The sequence below is a fragment of the Camelus ferus genome, chromosome 20, assembly GCF_009834535.1.
Source record: "Camelus ferus isolate YT-003-E chromosome 20, BCGSAC_Cfer_1.0, whole genome shotgun sequence".
Taxonomy (NCBI): Eukaryota; Metazoa; Chordata; class Mammalia; order Artiodactyla; family Camelidae; genus Camelus; species Camelus ferus.
The window spans coordinates 18,854,278-18,873,603 of record NC_045715.1 but is presented as its reverse complement, the minus strand read 5'-3'; the positions used below and the strand labels follow the sequence as shown (position 1 = coordinate 18,873,603).

The 19,326-nt window shown below is 39.8% G+C and overlaps 1 protein-coding gene across 1 annotated transcript; it reads right to left on the bottom strand.

The window, feature by feature from the left end:
- Positions 1 to 1,519: 1,519 nt before the first annotated feature.
- On the bottom strand, positions 1,520 to 17,932 carry ZKSCAN8 (zinc finger with KRAB and SCAN domains 8). Its single transcript, XM_032463358.1, has 6 exons — positions 17,689 to 17,932; positions 11,164 to 11,674; positions 10,426 to 10,567; positions 8,512 to 8,603; positions 8,074 to 8,197; positions 1,520 to 7,454 (listed from the first exon to the last, which is right to left on the bottom strand). Exons 2-6 carry the CDS (start codon positions 11,578 to 11,580, stop codon positions 6,493 to 6,495), a joined length of 1,737 nt encoding a protein of 578 aa, XP_032319249.1. The 5' UTR covers positions 11,581 to 11,674; positions 17,689 to 17,932; the 3' UTR covers positions 1,520 to 6,492.
- Between the last annotated feature and the right edge of the window lie 1,394 nt (positions 17,933 to 19,326).

The following is a 19,326-nucleotide window of genomic DNA, read 5'->3' as shown; positions in this document are numbered from 1 at the left end:
TTTATTAAACTCAAGACAGTCAGTATACTGGTTTGGATGTACAATTTGATAAAAGGGATAGTTCCTAAAATGAAACAATGCAAGTGGAGACACTAAGAATGAATATATCCCATGGCACTGTATAAATCAAGAACTTAAAACAATAAGGGTCACAATCAGCCAAAAAAGAAATAGGCAGTCTCAGTCCTGGATTCTATTTCCACCTGTACCACTAACTTAATGGGTGACCTGATATAAGCCACATGACCTTTCTGGACCTCCATTTACAGACTAATGCATTGAAAAGTGATCTCAAAAGTCACTTCCAAACCTAGCATTCTATAGACTATATGAATAAAGATAAAAGTAATGGTCATTTCTTTGGTATATTACATATTTATACTGATCTTCTAATTCTGGGAATGATCCTTTTTAAACCTGTTGAAGTAAGTACCGCTGAGTTAAAGACTAGCTTTTAAAAGGTCTTTTACATCGTTTAATTCCTGATAGTCACATTCCCCCCTACATGTTTGCCTTCCTAAGTAGGATTTAACAAAGTATGTTAAAAACTTTGTAAGTGGGAATATGGCAAACTTTGACAACATTTTGGCTTGCGGTTTCCTTGGGAAGTTGGCAGTTATTCCTGTCTAGCGGCTTCCTAGGGGGCTGTTTGAGGGTCAAATGTCGTCCCAATCTTTGATAAGTTAGTAGCAGGTCCCCTGCTAAAGAGATAGACCCCAGTGATTTATGTTTCACTTTATGCAATGAACCAAGATATAGAAGGTGAAAACTAGATTTGTACTCCTATAACACCTTCCACTTGGTATAAAGAATGGAGACAGATCTGATGCTGAAGGCAACCTTAGGACATACATGCATGTTGCTGTGAACTCCAAACATTAAGGCTTTTTATAATCCTACAAACTGCAAAACATATAAACACTTATGATTCTCATAAAGCTTGGCATAGCTAATTTTTCTAACTGCAAAAAAATTTTATTATTTCATCTCTCTTCTTTTTCCTATATACCTTAAATATATCTAGACCAGGGTTTCTCAACCTTGGCACTGTTAAACATATGAAGCTCTGTCATTCTTTTGCTGTGGGGGTTGTCCTGTGCATGCAGGATGGTGAACAATATCCCCAGCCTCTATCTACTAGATGCCAACAGTATCCTAGCCACCCATTGATGGTACAACCAGAAGTGTCTCCAGACATTGCCCAGTTTCTCTAGTTGAGAACCACTGGTCTAATTTCAGATATAAAAGTCTACTCTCAAGCACTTTTGCAATGATAAATAGTAATCTTTAGAGTTTCCTATTTTCTTTCTTAACCAGTAAGTCTGGCCAAACAAATGGAAAGTTTCACATTTCAACTTTTCACAGGTACCCTCCTCAAATTGAATTTTTTGGTCTTAGTCTTAAGTGTAGGCAGTTATCCATGTATAACAGAAATGGGTCAGTGCACAAATTTTTAAGATACATCCTTGAAAGTAGTTTAAAATTTTCTGTAGATAAAACACCATAAATAATCCACACAATAATTCAACAAGCATTTATTCAACGCCTACTGTGTGCTCAGCACTGTACTAGGCACTAAGGGGTGCAGAGATACAAATGTAAAAGTTAGTATTCCTGCCCTCAAGGAGCTTACAATTTAATTCTGGAAATAAATACAAACGTGAACTACAATACAGAGTGCTAGAAAATAATTATAAAACAACTTATCAGTAAGTGCACGGACCACAGTACAAACTCAAAGGATCAGTGCTGAGGCAGCACAGAATAAGGGAGGTCTTAGTGTGAGGTGAAATTGCCAGGGAGAGCTCACTCAGAAGATACACTGGAAGCTAGGCTTTGAAGGGAGTAATGAACAATGAGCCAGGGCCACAGAGAAATCTAAGCACAGGAACAGCATGAGAAAGGCACAGAGGCAAGGGCTTGTAAGACAACAGTGGAAGGTCACAGGAAGTTTGACCATGATGGATCAAGGTGAATGTACTGGAGAGTAATGAGGCTGAGGCAGATTAAGCATGGAGAACAAGGTAATGGAGAACTTGGAGCATCACTGCTCTGATAGGTATTATCTGTTGGGGTTCTTGAGTGAAAAATGAGACAACATGAAAATGGAGTTTGAGGAGGATCATCTTGGAAGCATACAAGGTATGGGAGGAAGGAAACTGAAAAGAAAGGATTATAATAACCTGGGCCTCAGATGACATGGATCAGCAGAGATTTATAAAGGGATGGCAAAAATGTAAAAAATCCAGCTCCTTCAAGGAGAAAACCAACTAAGAACTGGAACAACTTAGCAAGATTTTGGACATGAACAGTGGAGACCAGAAAAAGACTAAAGGATAACTCCAAGATTGGGATAAGAAATGAAGGGTAGTGAGTCTGGTTAGGGTAAAGATGTTAAGCAAAGATGCCTATTTAAAAGGAAAACGGGGGCTGGGGACAGAATGATGAGTTCTGTTTTCAAATAGCAAGAGAGGTACCTGGGGAGAAGTTCACAAGTTGAGAGACGACCCACCCCATACAGAAATACAGAAGTGTAACAATCAAAATAGATAAATAGAAGTATAGAAAAAGTAGTGAATAAAATTAAGACATGGAGATTTTTCTCAGTGGAGAGGAGGGAAAAAAAAGACCAATAAAGAAAAGCTAAAAGTGAAGAAAATTGACCAAAAAGGAGCATAGAATTCCTGAGATGCTGGGGAAATTCAAGAGTATGAAATATAGATCAAGGACAAGAACAGAGAAAAGGCAGTATTTATCCACTGATGATTCTCAGGACATTTCAGTGGAGTAAGTAGAGCAAGAAGCTTGAAGAATAGATTAATGAGGCAACGGGGTTTAACAATGGATAACAGGATTGAAAAACCATGAATGACAGAAGAAAAATAAAATGGTAGTTGGAAATGAGCAGCCAAGTCGAAGCTTTCACACATTTTATGCTGTAGAGGAACTTCCTGTTGTCGTCTTAACTATCCATCTGCCTGGCCCAGGGCATGGATGTTTCATTTCCCTCCACAATGCTACTTTCTCTGGGGCAGTTTAAAGAGAAGTCTATTTGAATCTATGTTATTGGTTTGTCCTCCCAGTTTTTAAACATGTTTTACTTTTTAAAACATGTTTTACTTGCAGAATTTAGCTTTCTAGTACCACAAAGCATCAAAGTATCAATATTTAAAGATATAATTATAAACCAAAAAATTTTGGTAATTGTACTGGATTTGCACTATACTGTGCATTTCCTTCCCCAGTAGCTTTTAGGAGCAGGGATATGTAATTTTTAAATGGCTGGACAGGGTTAGGGTGTTCATTGAAGATACGGTAGCCCCGCTGTCAGGAGCACAGGCTCAGAGAATCGGGCTATGTGGGTTAGAATCCCTGCTCTATCACTTACTAGCTGTGTGATCTTTGTCAACGCACTCAATTCTCTAAGCCTCAGTTTCCTCATCTATAAAATGAAGGATATAATATCTATCAGAAGCATGAGAAATACATAATGTAGGGTTTGGTACATAGTAAGTGCTCAATAAACGTCAGCTATCGTTATCTAGAGCCCCAGAACCAAGAGTGAAACTAACTGTTTCATAGGGAATCAACCACTGCATTCTAGCATTGCCATTTTGCTCAATGGGGAAAAATTTTGAAACCTAAGATGTCTCTCCTAGGACTATACTGGATGGCAACAGTTACAGAAGAACCATTTTATCATGCCAGGTCCTAAAATGAAAAGCTGAGAATAGCAAAAGAAACTACTGGTCAACAGTTCATTTTAGATTAAAAGTATAAAAACAATCTGCAGGATAAAGGAAGTTAGTGCATTTCACTCAAAGGAGCTCAAAATAAGGTCATACAGATGAACCAACAACATTCTAATGCTAAGAGTGACAACTGGAGACCAAAAATGGACTTCTACTTATACCCCAAAGAAACAATAGCCTTCTTCTACTGTCTTATATATACTACTGGGCTATTTCTATAGGTGTGCTGAATCAGCCCTAATATACAATGTTCTTTCAAGTCACAGTCTTTTCTCACATGTATCTCAGTATAATACTAATCTTTCTGGTCATATTATTTTTTCTCTACATTTCTGCCAGATGCTTAGTAATTCTGAGATTTAAGTAGTCTGGCTACACATTACTCTGAGTAAAGAAATGTTAGTTGGTACACCTACAGTCATTTCAATATGGTGCTCTGCTAAGTCTTCATTGGAACAGGAGACAACTGTTCCTCCAAACTACATGGGAGGAGCATGTGTATACATGCACATGCATGTACGCACACGCACATGTATTCTCCCTCTGACAATGTACCCATCCTATGGAATATTTGCACGTAGGTAGCACTGGCCTTAGGCAGAATTAGTATCTCACAGAGAGTAAGGCACAACTGAAGCGGAGAGCAAGGATCTAGAAACAACTAGATTTATCTGTTTCTGGTTTCTTGTAATTTTAAGTACAAGAGCATTAGGAACGGTAATCTATAGGCCAAAGAAAGTGAGACAGAGAAAGGCAGAGAGAGGGGAACGAAGATAAGGAAACAAATAACGAAAAGCACTGTTTTGAAAAAGTAAACCAAGGAAACCGGGATGACAAATGACAAGTGGGTACCAATGGCTCAATGAAATAGGTGTAGATAACCTTGATGTTATTAGTGGTCCATGTGGGCCACAGTAGGGTAGAGAAGGGATGTTACAGGGAAGGAATTTATGACCCAAAAAGGTGGACCTCTGCAATGTAAGATTTTATGACTTATTTTAAAAAACATCAGTCATAAAATAATTAGTAGTGTGGTCCTTGTTCAGGATAGTCACAGTGTGAAACTGAGTACTTTATCTTGGAATTCATCACAATGTATATCATATTCTTCTGAATAGGATTAATGGAATTAACTCCAATTTTGAAACCCAATTTTGGAAATAGCCAAAAGTTACTCAGTCTTAAATATGGTGAACAAGTGAGTAATCAAACAGTCAAAAATGAGACGAAATTTAAGAGTAACAAAGAGTTTTCTTGTATGGTTTATTAAATGAGAATCTTGAGAGTGTTCCAATATCTGAAAGAGTGGCAGTGCTTGGAATAACAGCACTGCTAACAGCTGCTAGAACTGCCCAATCGAAAGAACCACCCATGTTTGGATGCTTCTGAAAGTCCAGAATGTTACTTTAAACCAGCCTCATTACTTTATACAATATCCCTTGGTATACTGAAAGCTTCAAAGATGAAATAGTGTCTGGTGATAATGAGTTTAATGTTGTGTCTGCTGGATTTTAGATGGGAGTGCAGCAGAGTTCAGAAGAATGAGGAATTGTGAGGTGAAGTATTCGACAGATGACCACTGCAGATATGTAAAGCTAATGGCAAAAAACAGATGCAGAATGAGTGAGGTGCTGAGGCCACCAAAGGAGGTGGACTGAGGGTAAAGACAGGAAGTGACAGATCCTCTAGTCAGGGGGTTTGTGCAGACTGAGAGGAACCTACAGAGCAGTTTTGTAATGGGCCCAAGGGATGAGTGAACATTCTTTGTGAGGATTTTTATAACTTCTTCAAGCACCTCTGTCTCCTCTTTCTCCCATGTAATGCCTTAACGAGGATAGTGTAAATACCTATTCATACCACAGGGTACAACGGGAAGGTGGAAAGGAGAGTTAGAAGTCACCAAAAGGTACAACCATCCACACGTAAGAGCAGCTGGACTAAGTCTCCACTCACCTCTTTCTCTGCATCATTTGCACAACCATCACTAATGCGTCCACCTCCTTTGCTGACACAGGTACTGGGACTGGGGGTGGTGAAGGATAAGTATGGATGCTCAATGACTCAGTGGAGTCAGTGAAGGCGATATATGAAAAGAAATGTTGGAATGATGTTAAAAATATAGCATTTTGAGTTTGCTTGGGAATATGGATTGCCATCGACTATCAGGAGCATTAGAATCAAATAAAATGCAAACTTAAGCATAAATACATTGTGTCTGTAAAAATGTCCCTAGAACTAGGATCTCAGAAAGCTAAATATAAATATGTCTCACACAGAGGCTGCTTCAAACTCTAAAGCAGCTTCTTAGATCAGATTAGGAGCACAAGGGCACCGTCAGGGGAATAAATGGGAGGAGGGGAATCACAGGAGATGGGAAGAAGCAGAGGAACTAGGAGCAGCCTCTCAGCCCTACAGCTACTCACCTGAGACACAGTTAAGTGCCTCGAGCCACGACAAGCAACTTGCTCTAATGCTACTTCAAGCTTCTAAAGGATCCATCAGCCCATTGGGAGCTCCACTCCGTCAGACACCTCTCAAGGTAGTCAAGTCAATCGACCTGCAACAAGGCCATGGGCCCAAACTACTGAAGAGCTATTCTAACTCTGCCACCACTATCAATCCTGACCCTAGGCAAGGTTGTAATGATGCTGAACTTCCTTTTTAGTACACTGAAAAACTCTCACCAGCATGTGGTTCCTCTAATGTTGAATAATGCCCAAACTATGACTGAAGTTTTTTCCTAAACTCCAGTGGATTCAGATTTTTCCCCACTGTGGATTCTCTGATGTCGAATGAGACTTGACCTCTGAATAAAGGCTTTCCCACACTCATTACATTGATAGGGTTTCTCCCCCGTGTGAATTCTCAGATGCTGAATGAGGCCAGTGTTCCCATTGAAAGCTTTCCCACATTCTTTACATTTATAGGGTCGTTCTCCAGTGTGGATTCTCTGATGTTCAATGAGGCCTGACTTTTGACTGAAGGCCCTCCCACACTCATTGCATTTGTAGGGTTTCTCCCCAGTGTGGCTTCTCTGATGGCCAATAAGATGTGAGCTCCGCCTGAAGGTTTTCCCACACTCATCACACTCATAGGGCTTCTCCCCAGTGTGGATTCTCTGATGTCCAATGAGGTGTGAGCTATGACTGAAAGCTTTCCCACACTCATTACATTCATAAGGTCTCTCCCCACTGTGGATTCTCTGGTGCAGAATAAGGCCCGCACTCTGACTGAAAGCCTTCCCACACTGATTGCACTGATATGGCTTCTCCCCAGTATGGATTCTTTGGTGCAGGATCAGGCCTGTGTTTTGACTGAAGGCTTTCCCACACTCCTTACAGTGGTAGCGTTTTACTTTGTTGTGGATATCCTGGTGGGAAAGAAGGGCTGACCTGTAACTGAAGGCTTTACCACACACATTACACTGATAGGGTTTTTCCCCAGTGTGGATTCTCCAGTGGCGAACAAGGCCTGAACTCTGAGCAAAGCTCTTCCCACATTCATCACATTTATGCCGTCTTTCTTGGGTAGGATTTCCCCGCTGCCTCTCTAATGTGCCCAGAAGGTCTCGGGCTTCTCCACGCTCAAGACCCCCGATAACATCCCCGTTGCATTTGGCAGCTGTCTCTCCATGTGGCTGGATTCCAGAAGATATTACCTGTTTCGAAACTAATTCCCTGTTCTCATTCCTGGTCTCACCACCTGAAATAAAAATATAATAAACATCAAGCCAATGTCACTTCCTACTCTCTATGTTAGGAGAGAGGAATCAAGAGATAGGGGAAGAGGAAACTACACGTGGAACAGTTACACGGCAAAGCTTTCACCTGTCTCCAAAACACCTTCATAAAATGGGGAGAAAGGAGCAGGGCAAACAGAAGTACTACACACCTAACTGGGGAAGAACTGCCATCGAAAAAGAGGGTGCAGGGAGGAGGAGTAAAGTAGAGATGGTATCAGCTGAGAAGAAGTGGAAGCTGAGGGGTGGGAAGGAATATGGAACTAGTACAAGAGCTAACGAGTAGAACAGGAATGGAAAAAAGCCCCAGTCATTACAGGGGACGAGCACAACAGGCCTAAGTATGAACTCAGCGCTAGAAGATTTCAATTTCCAACTGGCAGAGACCAATACCCAGCTACAAACTGTAAGGTAAGTGCTGCATTAGAGAATAAAAGTTTCCTTTTAGAACTCAGGAAGTCTCAACATTTTATCTCTCTGTTGGACTTTGAGTTTAAACTCAACTATGTCTTTCAGAAAGCTCAAAGCTACTGTACACACAAACAAACAGCCTTATATGATAATAACCAGAGCTTTCCTTACCCAGGGAGAACATGTTTCTGTAATTCTCTGGCCTGTTATCTCTACTCAGATCCTTCTGTGATGGATCAAGAAGCCACTCCTCTCGAATTAGGGAAACAGCCATATCTTCGATCTTCTCCAAAGTCTGAAACAAAACAAGATCCCCATTTGGGGACTGGGAGTGTTCCACAGCTCAAACACAGTGTCGGAGAGCTCCACCAGGGTTGGAGAGGATCAAGCGGTGGGATCGTACTGTATAAAGGGCTCTACATAGCTAGTTGGGAAGAAAAGGAAAATGCACCAGATTTACTGAGGGAAAATCGAGGATCAATCTGTCTCTTTGTGGAAGAATTTGGGACAAGTTCTTCATGAGCTCTGCTACAAACAGTCCAGACATGGAGTAGATGCCACAACACTGTCAAGTAGAGCTATGGGGTTTCAGTGAGGAGCACAACTCACCTGGAACCCTGCTGTGAGAAGCGCAGCTGTCATCTCCTGGTCTCCAGGACTTCCTTTCTGGGAAGGGGTAGGACTCTGTGAAGCAGACATGGCTGAGAGAAAAAGGAGCTATGAATGAGACCAGCCTTGTCCTGTGGTTATGGGGGCCAGCTCTAGCCCATTCCAAAATTATCTGTATTTCAGCAGATATGCATACCAGAGTTTTCACATATGAAATGCTGATAATCTTTCTCTGGATCCATACTTATGGTTGCTCCCAAAACATCTGCACTTTGATGTCCCACTTAGCCTGAAGTTACATGACAAAAATAGAAAGTGTTCTGGTTTCCTAAGAGGAATTAATTTACAATTTCTTCTCTACCATCAAAGCTATAGCCTATCCTTGTGCTTGTATTCAGTATTTCTTTAGGTCCTGATCTCTTGGAAAACTGAATATGAGAACCAATCTATCTCTGCTACCATGTCTACCATGACTGGATCTGTTTCCTATAAATACCAAACAATATAATATCCAAATCACCACAGACTACTGTGTCTTGCGCAATAGGTTTTAGAACTTAAAACAAGAATTACATTATTAACTGAAAATGTTTCTATGATTCTTCTTTAGGAATATTAAAAATCCACTTACTTAAAACAAACTGCTATAAATCACATAAGTGAAAAAAATAAGAAATGCGGGGCAAGTATGAGATGAGACTAGAATATCTTATCTTTTTCTTTAAGAAAGAAAGTTCTCAAAAAGGGACACGGAAATGTCTATAGAACACAGGAGCCAGACTGAAGAGGCCTCCTCTGGTCAAGTCTAAGACAATGTAAGCATCAAAACAAAGACTGTAACAGAATATTTCTGGAATAAAATAAGAATTTATGTGTCCATACTGATAAATAAAAACAAGATGGGGGGGAAAAGAAACATTCCCCATTATAATAAACAAACAAATGTAGAAAAAATGATAGAGTTAGAAAATAATCACTTTGTAACAGTCTTAGTAATCACCGATTCAGTCAAGGAGCATCAATGAATACTAAAACTAGTGTTTTAGCAACAAAAGTGTGATGAGGACAAGAATATTTACATAGACTCAAGAATATCTCCCCACAAATTATTTATTAATTACAATGGGAAAAATAGTAACTTTATAAGAAATAACCAATCAAGGATAACCTTAACCAAGTCATCAAAGATAATACCACCAGTAACAGATAAATTTCTGTTGTAGCCCTGAGAAGGCCACAGTTTCATTTCCGGAGTGTTCCCTGCCAAATATACACAGCTTGAATTCAAATATGAGGAAACATCACACAAACTCAAATTGCAGCCATTTTACAAGGTAACTGATCTGTACTCTTTAAAAAATGTCAAGATCATGAAAGGCAAAGAAAGGCTGAGGAACTATTCCAAGTTAAAGGAAACTAAACATAACTAATTGCAAAGTGTGATCTTGGACTAGACTCTGGAAGAGCATTACTGGGATGACTGGCAAACTATGTACATGAACTGTGGACTAGATTAGTATTGTATCGGAATTAGAAATTCCTAACCGTGATCAATTTATTGTGGTTATCTAAGAAAATGCTCTTATTTGAGGAAGTCATACTGAAACATTCACAAATAAAGCAGTATGATGATACCAGTAAAACCTCCAAAAGCTTATGTTGCAAATACACTTGGGTAATAGAAATGTGTAAATACATAAAAATCCCCAAATTCTTTAATTTGTTTGTGAGTTTACCACTAGGACTGATAGTCAGTATTTGAAACCTAGATAAACATTTAAACTAGATCTTATGGCTGGTCTGTAAACAAGTGATTCTAGTTTCTGGTTCTCCAGGAACTAGATAGATGTCTCAAATGTACTCTCTTTTTTTTTCTACTTCCTCACTCCTCATCAATGAAATCTGGCTCCTTACCTCTCTCTTGTGACCCTTGGAGCACTGGAGATTTGTGCTGGGTTGCCACAGGTTGGGGCTGAGTATCTGGAGGCTCGGGTGCAGATTCCGAATGCACCACCTCCTCCCAGAGTACCCTATGTCCATGTGCACGAGCCGGGACCTGGAAACAATGGGACAGTTACATTGTAAGAAACCCCTTTGAGAAATGAAGTGAACAGTGATGAGGACTAAGATCACATCCACAGGGATACATGCTTGGGGAAGGAAGAAGCAGAAACTCACTTACTTCCAAGGGGCAGTAAGGAACACGGACATGTTGATTAGCACAGAAAGGCATCATTTTCTGCTTAGCACTGAAGGAAAAGATTGCTAATGCCCTCCCTGCTGCACACAATGCCAATATTTTGCACTCCCAAAGCAGGAAAAGAATGATAAACTGAAACTTAAAGCAGTTCTCTTCAGTGGAAAAAACTTTTGCTGAGGAACTAGGAAACATGAGTTCTGGTCTCAGATCTACCTTTAATTATCTGCGTGCCCCTGAAAAAAGTAAGTTAAGCTCTCTGTGCATCAGTTTTCCATCTGGCAAATAAGGATATTAATACAGCTGTATGAATGTTATGAGGATAAAAGTGGATTTATATATCCTCCTCCAAGAGAAACTCATGCTCAGCATTTATTCTCCCACTGTTGTGTATGTCCCTCCACACAGCTTCCAGGACTCTCCCGGTCATAGCTTGCATGCCTCCTTCTACTTACCGGCCGTCCCAGTATATCAATTTGCCTTTCCAAATCTTCCAATAGTGTCACCACCTCCTCTCCATTCTCCAGCTGATGCTCCTTAACCAGAGTCTGGAGCTCCTCGGGCAGGATGGTCAGGAACTGCTCCAGCACTAGAAGCTCTAGGATCTGCTCCTTGGTGTTCAAATCTGGCCTCAGCCACTGATGGCAAAGTGCCCGGAGTTGGATCAGAGCTTCTCGGGGTCCTAGTGTCTCCTGGTAGCATAACTTCCTGAAGCGCAGGCGGAACAGCTCTTGGCCAGGAGGGTTACTTTCATGTAGACTTGATTCCTGGTCCCAACCATGATCTTCCTCTACCTTGACAATTACAAGGTCCTCTTCAGGAGTCTGGTCTGGTGGGGATGGGGCTACAGACTTTCTTGATTCTGCAGCCATTTAGGGCTGGAAAAGCTCAGGAGGCTTGTTCCCACTACCTTCTTTATCTTCTTAAGAGAAGAACCTTCTGAGGGCCTCTTTTTAAAGGATATTTCTTAAGGAAGAGAAAATGACAAATAGTGTAAAGGCGTAACAAAGATCATAGTAATTTACTAAGATATCTTAACAAACTCCCTACCATGACAGGGACTTCATTTAAGTGATCCTCTCCTTAGCCATGTGTCATGCCAAACCCACCTGGGACTAACCCTTTCCTTCTGCTTTCTCTCCTGGGGATGTGGAAAATGGCTAAACAAAGTCAGCAAACCATGTAGACAGGGTCTAACTGAAATTCTGCATTTAGCCTCAGCTGGTCCTCAGTGCTGCTTCTTTCAGTGTTTGCTATACATGCTGTACTGTTTTCATACACGTCCACTCTCAACCTGTCCCTCACTCTTAACAGATGAGACCAATGTCCATATAATTTAGCTCAAGGTATTGTCAAGAACTGTCCCAACACTTTCCTCTTCATCTAACATTCATTATTCTACCTGTGCTCCTCTCGCCATCTTCCCTCCTGTCTCCAGGCTAACAACTTCTACTATGGATTTCAGTTCTAGAACTCTCTTTGGAGCACAGGTCCTGCATCCAAGGAACCTGGGTGCCCTATAAACACTTGCAACCCCAATATCTAGCTCCATACACTAATGACATTCCAGAATGTCTTATAAAAAAGACATACAGTATGTACCCTTTTGAGTCTGGCATCTTTCACTTAGCATAATGTACTTGAGACCATCAATGTTGTTGCATGTAGCAGTTTATTCCTTACATAGATGTATGTTAGTTTATCCATCCCCCAGTTGACAGAGATCTCAATTGTTTACAGTTTTTGTTAATTACAAATAAAGTTGCATCTGCATATGAGTTTTTGTGTAAACATAGTTTTCACTTCACCTGTGTAAATATCTAGAAGTAAAACTGCTGGGTCATATGGTAAGTATATGTATAATTTTATAAGAAACTGCCAAACTGTTTTCCAAAGCACCCAACATGATAAGGGAAGTTGCTCCATATCCTGACCATCATTTGATATATATCTATATATATTTAACTTTAGACATTCTAATAGGTGTATAGTAGTATCTCACTAATGTTTTAATTTGCATTTGTCTACTAATAATGTTGAGCAACCTTTCCTATGCTTATCTGCCATCCATATACAGTTGGCCCTCCATATCCATAGGTTCCACATCCTTAGATTCAGCCACCCACAGATCAGAGACATTTGAGGAAAAAAAAAATTCCAGAGAGTTCCAAAAGGCAAAACCTGAACTTGTCCCACATTACCAATTATTTACATAGCATTTACATTTTACTATAAATAATCTAGAGATGATTTAAAATATATGGGAGGATATGTGTAGCTTATATGCAAATTCTACACCATTTTATATAAGGCACTTGAGAGTCAGGAAATTTTAGCACCCATGGGGGGTCTGGGAGTCAATCCCCCATGGATTCTGAGGGACAACTATATCCTCTTTGGTAAGTATCTGTTTAAAACTTCGGTGCATTTTTTTGGGGGGGGAGGGTATAGCTCAATTACACCCCAAATGGCCCCGGGTTCAATCCCCAGTACCTCCTCTAAGTGGAAATCAGTGAAGAAACCTAATTACCTCCCCCTCAGAAATCAAAACTTTTGTGCATTTTTAAGATTAGGAGATTTTTTTTTATCGTTGACTTTTGAGAGTTCCTTATATATTTTATTGTTGACTTTTGAGAATTCCTTACATATTTCATGAGGGAAATACATGACTTGCAAATATTTCCACTTTTTCATTTTTTTTAACAGTGCCTTTCCAAGAATAGAAATTCATTAATTTTTTAAAGTCTAATTTGTCAATTTTTTCTTTTAGGGATTGTACTTTTGGTGTCATATCTAAGAAATCTTTGCTTAATCCATGGTCACAAAGATTTTCTCCTGTTTTCTTCTAAAAGTTTTATAGTCTTAGGTTTTACTTTTAGCTCTCTGATTCCTTGTGAGTTAATTTTTGTACAGAATTGGAGGTATGGAAGTGTTTTTTTTGTTTGCGTACAGCTGTCAAATTGTTCTAGCACTATTTGCAGAAAAGATTATCTTTTATATACTGAATTATCTTTACATCTTTGTCAAAAATCAATTGACTATATATGAGTGTGTCTATTTCTGGAATCTCTATTCTGTTCCACTGACATATATGTTTATCCTTTCACCAATACAAAACTGTCTTGATTGTTGTGGCTTTTAAAATCTTGAAATCAAGTACTAAGAGTCTTGCAACTTTGTTGTTCATTTTCAAAATTGTTTTGGCTTCTCTAGTCCCATTGTCTTCTGATATAAATTTTATAATTGGCTTCTTGGATATATGTCTGGATTTTATCTTCAGTATCAGGCATCATCTCTTGCCTGCAGTTGCAGCGGTTAAGTGGTCTTCTTGCCTTTGGTTATGCTTTTCATGTTCCACAAAGTTGCCTACTGTGTGTTGAATTGTGTCCCTCCCAAAAGATATGTTGAAGTCCTAACCTCTGGTATCTGTAAATGTGATCTTATCTGGAAATAGGGTATTTGCAGATATAATCAAGCTAAGGTAAGGTTATACTGGAGTAGGGTGGGACCTTAATCCCATACAACTGGTGAATTTTTAAGAAGAGACACAGAGGTTAACAAAAAGAGGCGGCCACGTGAAGATACAGACATAAAGAATGTGTATGTGACTACAGAGGCAGGGAGTTATGCAGCTGCAAGCCAAGGAAAGCCAAGGATTATCAGTGACAACCAGAAGTAAGGAGAGCATGACCCTGTTGACACCTTGATTTTGGACTTTTAGCCTTCATAACTGTGAGAGAATAAGCTGCTGTTGTGTTAAGCCGCCCAGTTTGTGGTACTTTGTTATGGTAGTCCCATGAAACTAATATACTGCTAGAAAGATTGTTTTAACAAATATGTAATACAACTCACCTTCTTAAAATTTTCAACAGGAAATCCAACTTTTCAGCATAATATGTAATGTAAATCTGCCTAGCTTTATCTGCTACCAACTCTCCTTCATATAGTCTTTTCTGAATGTGGCTTTCTCATAATTCCACTGCCTTGCAGAGCTCTTTCCTCTAGCTCAGTGGTTCTCAACCAAGGGCAATCCTGCCCCCTTTTCCTAGGATTTGGCAACATCTGGAGATATTTTTGGTTGTTACAACTGAGAAGGTATGCTACTAGTATCTAGTAGGTAGAGGCTAGAGATGCTAGTAAAAATCCCATAATGCATTAACATAACCACCCCACAGCAAAGAATTATCTGGCCCAAAGCGTCAATGTCAATGTCGATAAAACCTGGTCTTGCTGAAATCATTCAACTCTAACATAAAAGTCTCAGCTAACCTGTTACCTTTTTAATTAGGACTTCCCTGTTGCCCCCACTCCTTAGCTGCCCTGCCCCCAGCAGATTAAGGTGCTCATTCTTGCCAAGGTAGTTCAGCATGGTCCAAACATAGGGTTTATCACATTGTGTACAGCACGTACCACAATGTCTGCCCATGGTCATGGTTTTCTTGCAAATGTTTGTGGCAGTGACTTTTTTCTTTGTATCTCTTTTTAAGTAGGAAGTTATATTACATATTTGTGTGCCAGAAAGATAACAATGGCAGACATTGTTATCTCCAGACAATGGACTGGAGAAAAACATGACTGAAGGCAGCACTATAGAGAATGAAGAAGAGTATAACCAAGGGTAGCATATCCAAAAGCAGCTGGCAAGAAATGCTAACATCAAGATAAAGCCACAGACCTACAGTCCACAAAGGGAAAGAAGAAACAGGTATTCAGAAGGAAAATCAGATTACGTATTGTTCCTGACATGAGTCTTCAAAGGAGTGTATCTTTCAGAGTTTTGGCGGGTAGAGAAGGTGACATAGGGGTGGCTCATAATTTCTCAATCTAATGAAAACAGAATTCTTCCCCAGAAAAAAGCCCATAGGCACAGAAGTTTACATTCAGTTTCATCAGAGTTCACACAACAAACACCCATCCAAGAACTCCGGGAAGGTTAATAACCCCTACTTAGAGAGTGTGGACAGAAAAGAAAGAGAATTTGAAAATTAGACAAGGCTAGTTACAACAGTTTGGGGAGTAAACTACAAGTAGGAAGAATCAAGGAGCAAGAGATAAGGTTAAATATGATACGTAACAACAGAGGATTTAATTCATAGACGTTAACTTTACAGAGAAGTGGGGGAATTTCCTGGAATAGTGAGATTTCAAGGAAGAGTGAATTTGGGCAAGAGGCTGAGATTTTTCTGGAGAGTTTCAAATAAGGGGTAATCAATTTTGTTTTGAATAGACGGGATTAACATCCATGGTTTTAAAATAATTCATTTTAAAAATCAATGAAAATATAATAAATTCTTAAACTTTCTTAAAATATACTTATAGATTAAAAACTTAGAGTCATTACCATGGGACATGAATTCTAAGCTCTGTTTTGAATGTGATACTACATAGTCAGAGTTTTACCATGTTTTCTTATGAATTCCCTAAAGTCAAGGTTCATCTTTACCTGAACTACTGGCCATCTTCTGTCTTATAATCAATGCTCATCAATACTAGCTATAAAATATTTCAACGTTAAGTGTTCATTACTGAACAGCACTCATGTTGTAGATACATTAAAATATTAAATTAAAATAATAATATAATTCTAAATGACATTAAATAAAGTCTCAATAGTGAAATTCATGGAAGTTATCTAATTATCAGTTTTTTTTATATTTTAAACTAAATTAGCCAACCAATCTTGTCCATTACCCATTTGATTATTTTTTTAGTAGCTAATTTTCCATTTTTAGCCTCTTCCCTCTCTAGACAGTTGACAATTACAACCTATAGCTAACCAAGTACAAAGATAGGTACTACAGAATTAGATCATTATGTATCTTCCTCTTAAACAGTTTTGTGTATACACACCTGTACTAAGCGCCTTGTGTATAGACTGCTTTTTACATTCTCTTTTAAGAATACCTCGTCAACTTTATTGATTTAGGAAGTTAAAATAATCACTCTTCAAAACTTCTTCCCATCTCAAACGCTATAATCCTGTGAACTACTGAAGGCACAACACTGATTTTAACATATGATTATCTTTTCAATAGACGAAAAAGGAATGCTTTCTGCAGACTAATTTAAGTCTAATTTGGGAAGTTTGGGAGCTGAAAATAAAACAAAACAAAGATATTTTCCAGGCTTTAAAGATCAAGGTGAAGCAAACACTGTGCATTGCAAGTATCTCACACAGTGTAGGCTGAATGGTTTAACATCTACCACATTTTACACTTAACCACAAGATAAATTCAAAATACATATACATTTGCTAAAACTATGATTACTGCATAAATATACTTAACTGAACTAATCAAACAAAAATACAGATTGTTTTTTGGAGGTGGTAGTGGAAGTCTTAATTACTTAAAATTTATTCAAAAGTCACCTGAGTTTTGGAAATGGGGCCCCTCCTAAAGCGTTCCCAGGCATCTACTTCAATTAGCTTTAATAAACGAAGTAAGTAAAGTATTCTGAATGAGGCTGAATTTTATATTACCCAAGTTGTCAAAACATGTTTCTTTCGTACATTTATCTAGTCAACATAACACCATGCTCCGAATACACTACAAAGAGCAGAAAGAATAACTTAACAGCAAAAATAGTTTTCCAAGGATAGCTGGGGCTTCCAAAAGCAAAATATATCCTTTAGGAAAAAAAGAGAATTGTGACGGAAATGCAAAATTGCTAAGTAAAAACAATTGAGTGTGGAAACAGAGAGTGGGGACAGATTCCTATTTTAAAACAAATTAAGATCGATTGCAAACACCACCACAGAACGACTGGAGAAGAAGAAAGCGAATCTCCATTAAAGGTTCCCTCGCAAAAAGTTTGGGCAGGCGGACTCGGCCTGTGCCGGCAACCACAGCGGCCCCTGACCGACCAAGTCACCAAGATCTCGGCTCAGGCCCCGTCTCCGGACCCCTCGGGCTTGTCCTCAGCAGCGGCCTGGTCTGGCCACAAAGCACTCCCCTTTCTCCGGCCAGAACCATACTCACCGTGAGTTCCAGGGGAGGCCCACGGGTGGGGAAAGGAGGTGGCAAAAGGTGGACAGACTTGGAGGAAGGGCTGAGAGAAAAAGGGGCGAAGCTGTAACCCGACGAGGCCCCTCCAGCCCCCAACTTCCAAACGTGCGGAGGCACAACACCGGCCAACACGCATCTTGCCCCAAGCCACTTCCGGAAGCTCTCTAGGAATCCTGGAGGTCTGAAAGCTCTATGGTCCGCCGACTAAGGGGACGGGGCACCACGCCCCTCACAGCCGTATGCGGGGCCTCGCGTTCCTCCTGCGTCTGCGCGTCGGAGGGTTGTGCGGCTCCAGGGCGCCGTTAAAGTCCTGAGAATGACGGACTGTGGGGTCACCTCCGGCCGGCGCTCCTGGCCCACCCGGTCCGCTCCGCACGCTCGTTGAGGGAGCTGACGGTCCCCCGGGGGCAGATCCAAGGGCGTGCGGAGGCCAGGGCTGCGAGCAGGCGCATGCTGGGGTAGCGGTGGAGAAGAATGCGCATTGAGGATCCCTGTGATGGTAATTAGACTCGCGTTTGGCCGGGTTAGATACCCCTGTACTTTACTGTTCACTCTTTATATATATATATGTCCAGCCCTCCCCCACACACTACATATTCTTGAGGATGTAGTGTATATGGGAAATACGTTAATTATCGTTCATAGCTTTTTGAAACCTCTGTGGCACCTAGTAATAGTACACCTTATATTGTTAACTATTCAAACATAATTATAATTGAATATAAATTCTTTTCGCGTCTTTATAACTGTTCCACGCTTTCCTATCTTAGTAAACTAGTCTCTTACAAAACCTGCTTTGCAGTTTAGCTTCAGTAGTAGACCCCAGTTTTAATACCACAAATTTCGAAAAACAAATCTAAGTTTAAATCTATGTTCATTCCTTATATACCATCACAATTTTAACTTTTTAGACTACATAGGATTTTGGGGTAGAGGTTGTGGATGTTGACCTTAAACATAAAACAGCCAATTGTTTTAACAGCAAAATGGGTTTATGGAGGGGATAGGGGGTAAAGCAGAGAATTGCAATTTGGATTAGGCAAGCTATGGTGAATCACAGGCAAGTGCGAAAAGACAAAGGAAAGGTCAGCTTTTATTAGGTTTTAAGGGGAGATTGGAGAGGGTTGTCTTGAATTAAAAGTTCATTGGAGAAAAACAAGAGCTAGAGTTTGTGGCGGTTTATTATTAGATGCAATCTGTGGTCAGTGCATTGTTGCTAGAGCAGGGAGGGATCTTCCTTTTCTTAAAAGCAGGTGACGAGATTCCAAAATGTGAAAAATGTCCTCCCTTGTACCAGAAGAAAAGTAACATTCTAATCATCGTGGATAAGAAGTTGAGACACAGAATTTTACACAAAGAGTTCTATATAAGCTGACTTTGTTGAAATAACTTTTATCTTCCCCATTCCTTCCGGTTTTGCAGGCTGCAACAGTGGAAAGTATCTGAGAGCTAAGTATCTGAGAGCTCTCCTGCAGGGCTTCCTGATTCCATTTTAAACGAGCTTTTCCTTGATTTATTTTCACATGAAACATGTCTTTTTTTTTTTTTTTTTTGGTCCCCCATCTTTATTCCTTTAACATCTTTTCTAACTACATATTTATTATGGGTTTT

Coding starts and splice junctions, on each gene's coding strand:
- ZKSCAN8 (XM_032463358.1), bottom strand. CDS start 11,580: ATGGCTGCAGAATCAAGAAAGTCTGTAGCCCCATCCCCACCAGACCAG. Junction 8,604..10,425: donor CCAAGGGTCACAAGAGAGAG/GTAAGGAGCCAG, acceptor TTTTTCTCTCAG/CCATGTCTGCTTCACAGAGT. Junction 7,455..8,073: donor CAGAAACATGTTCTCCCTGG/GTAAGGAAAGCT, acceptor TTTTTATTTCAG/GTGGTGAGACCAGGAATGAG.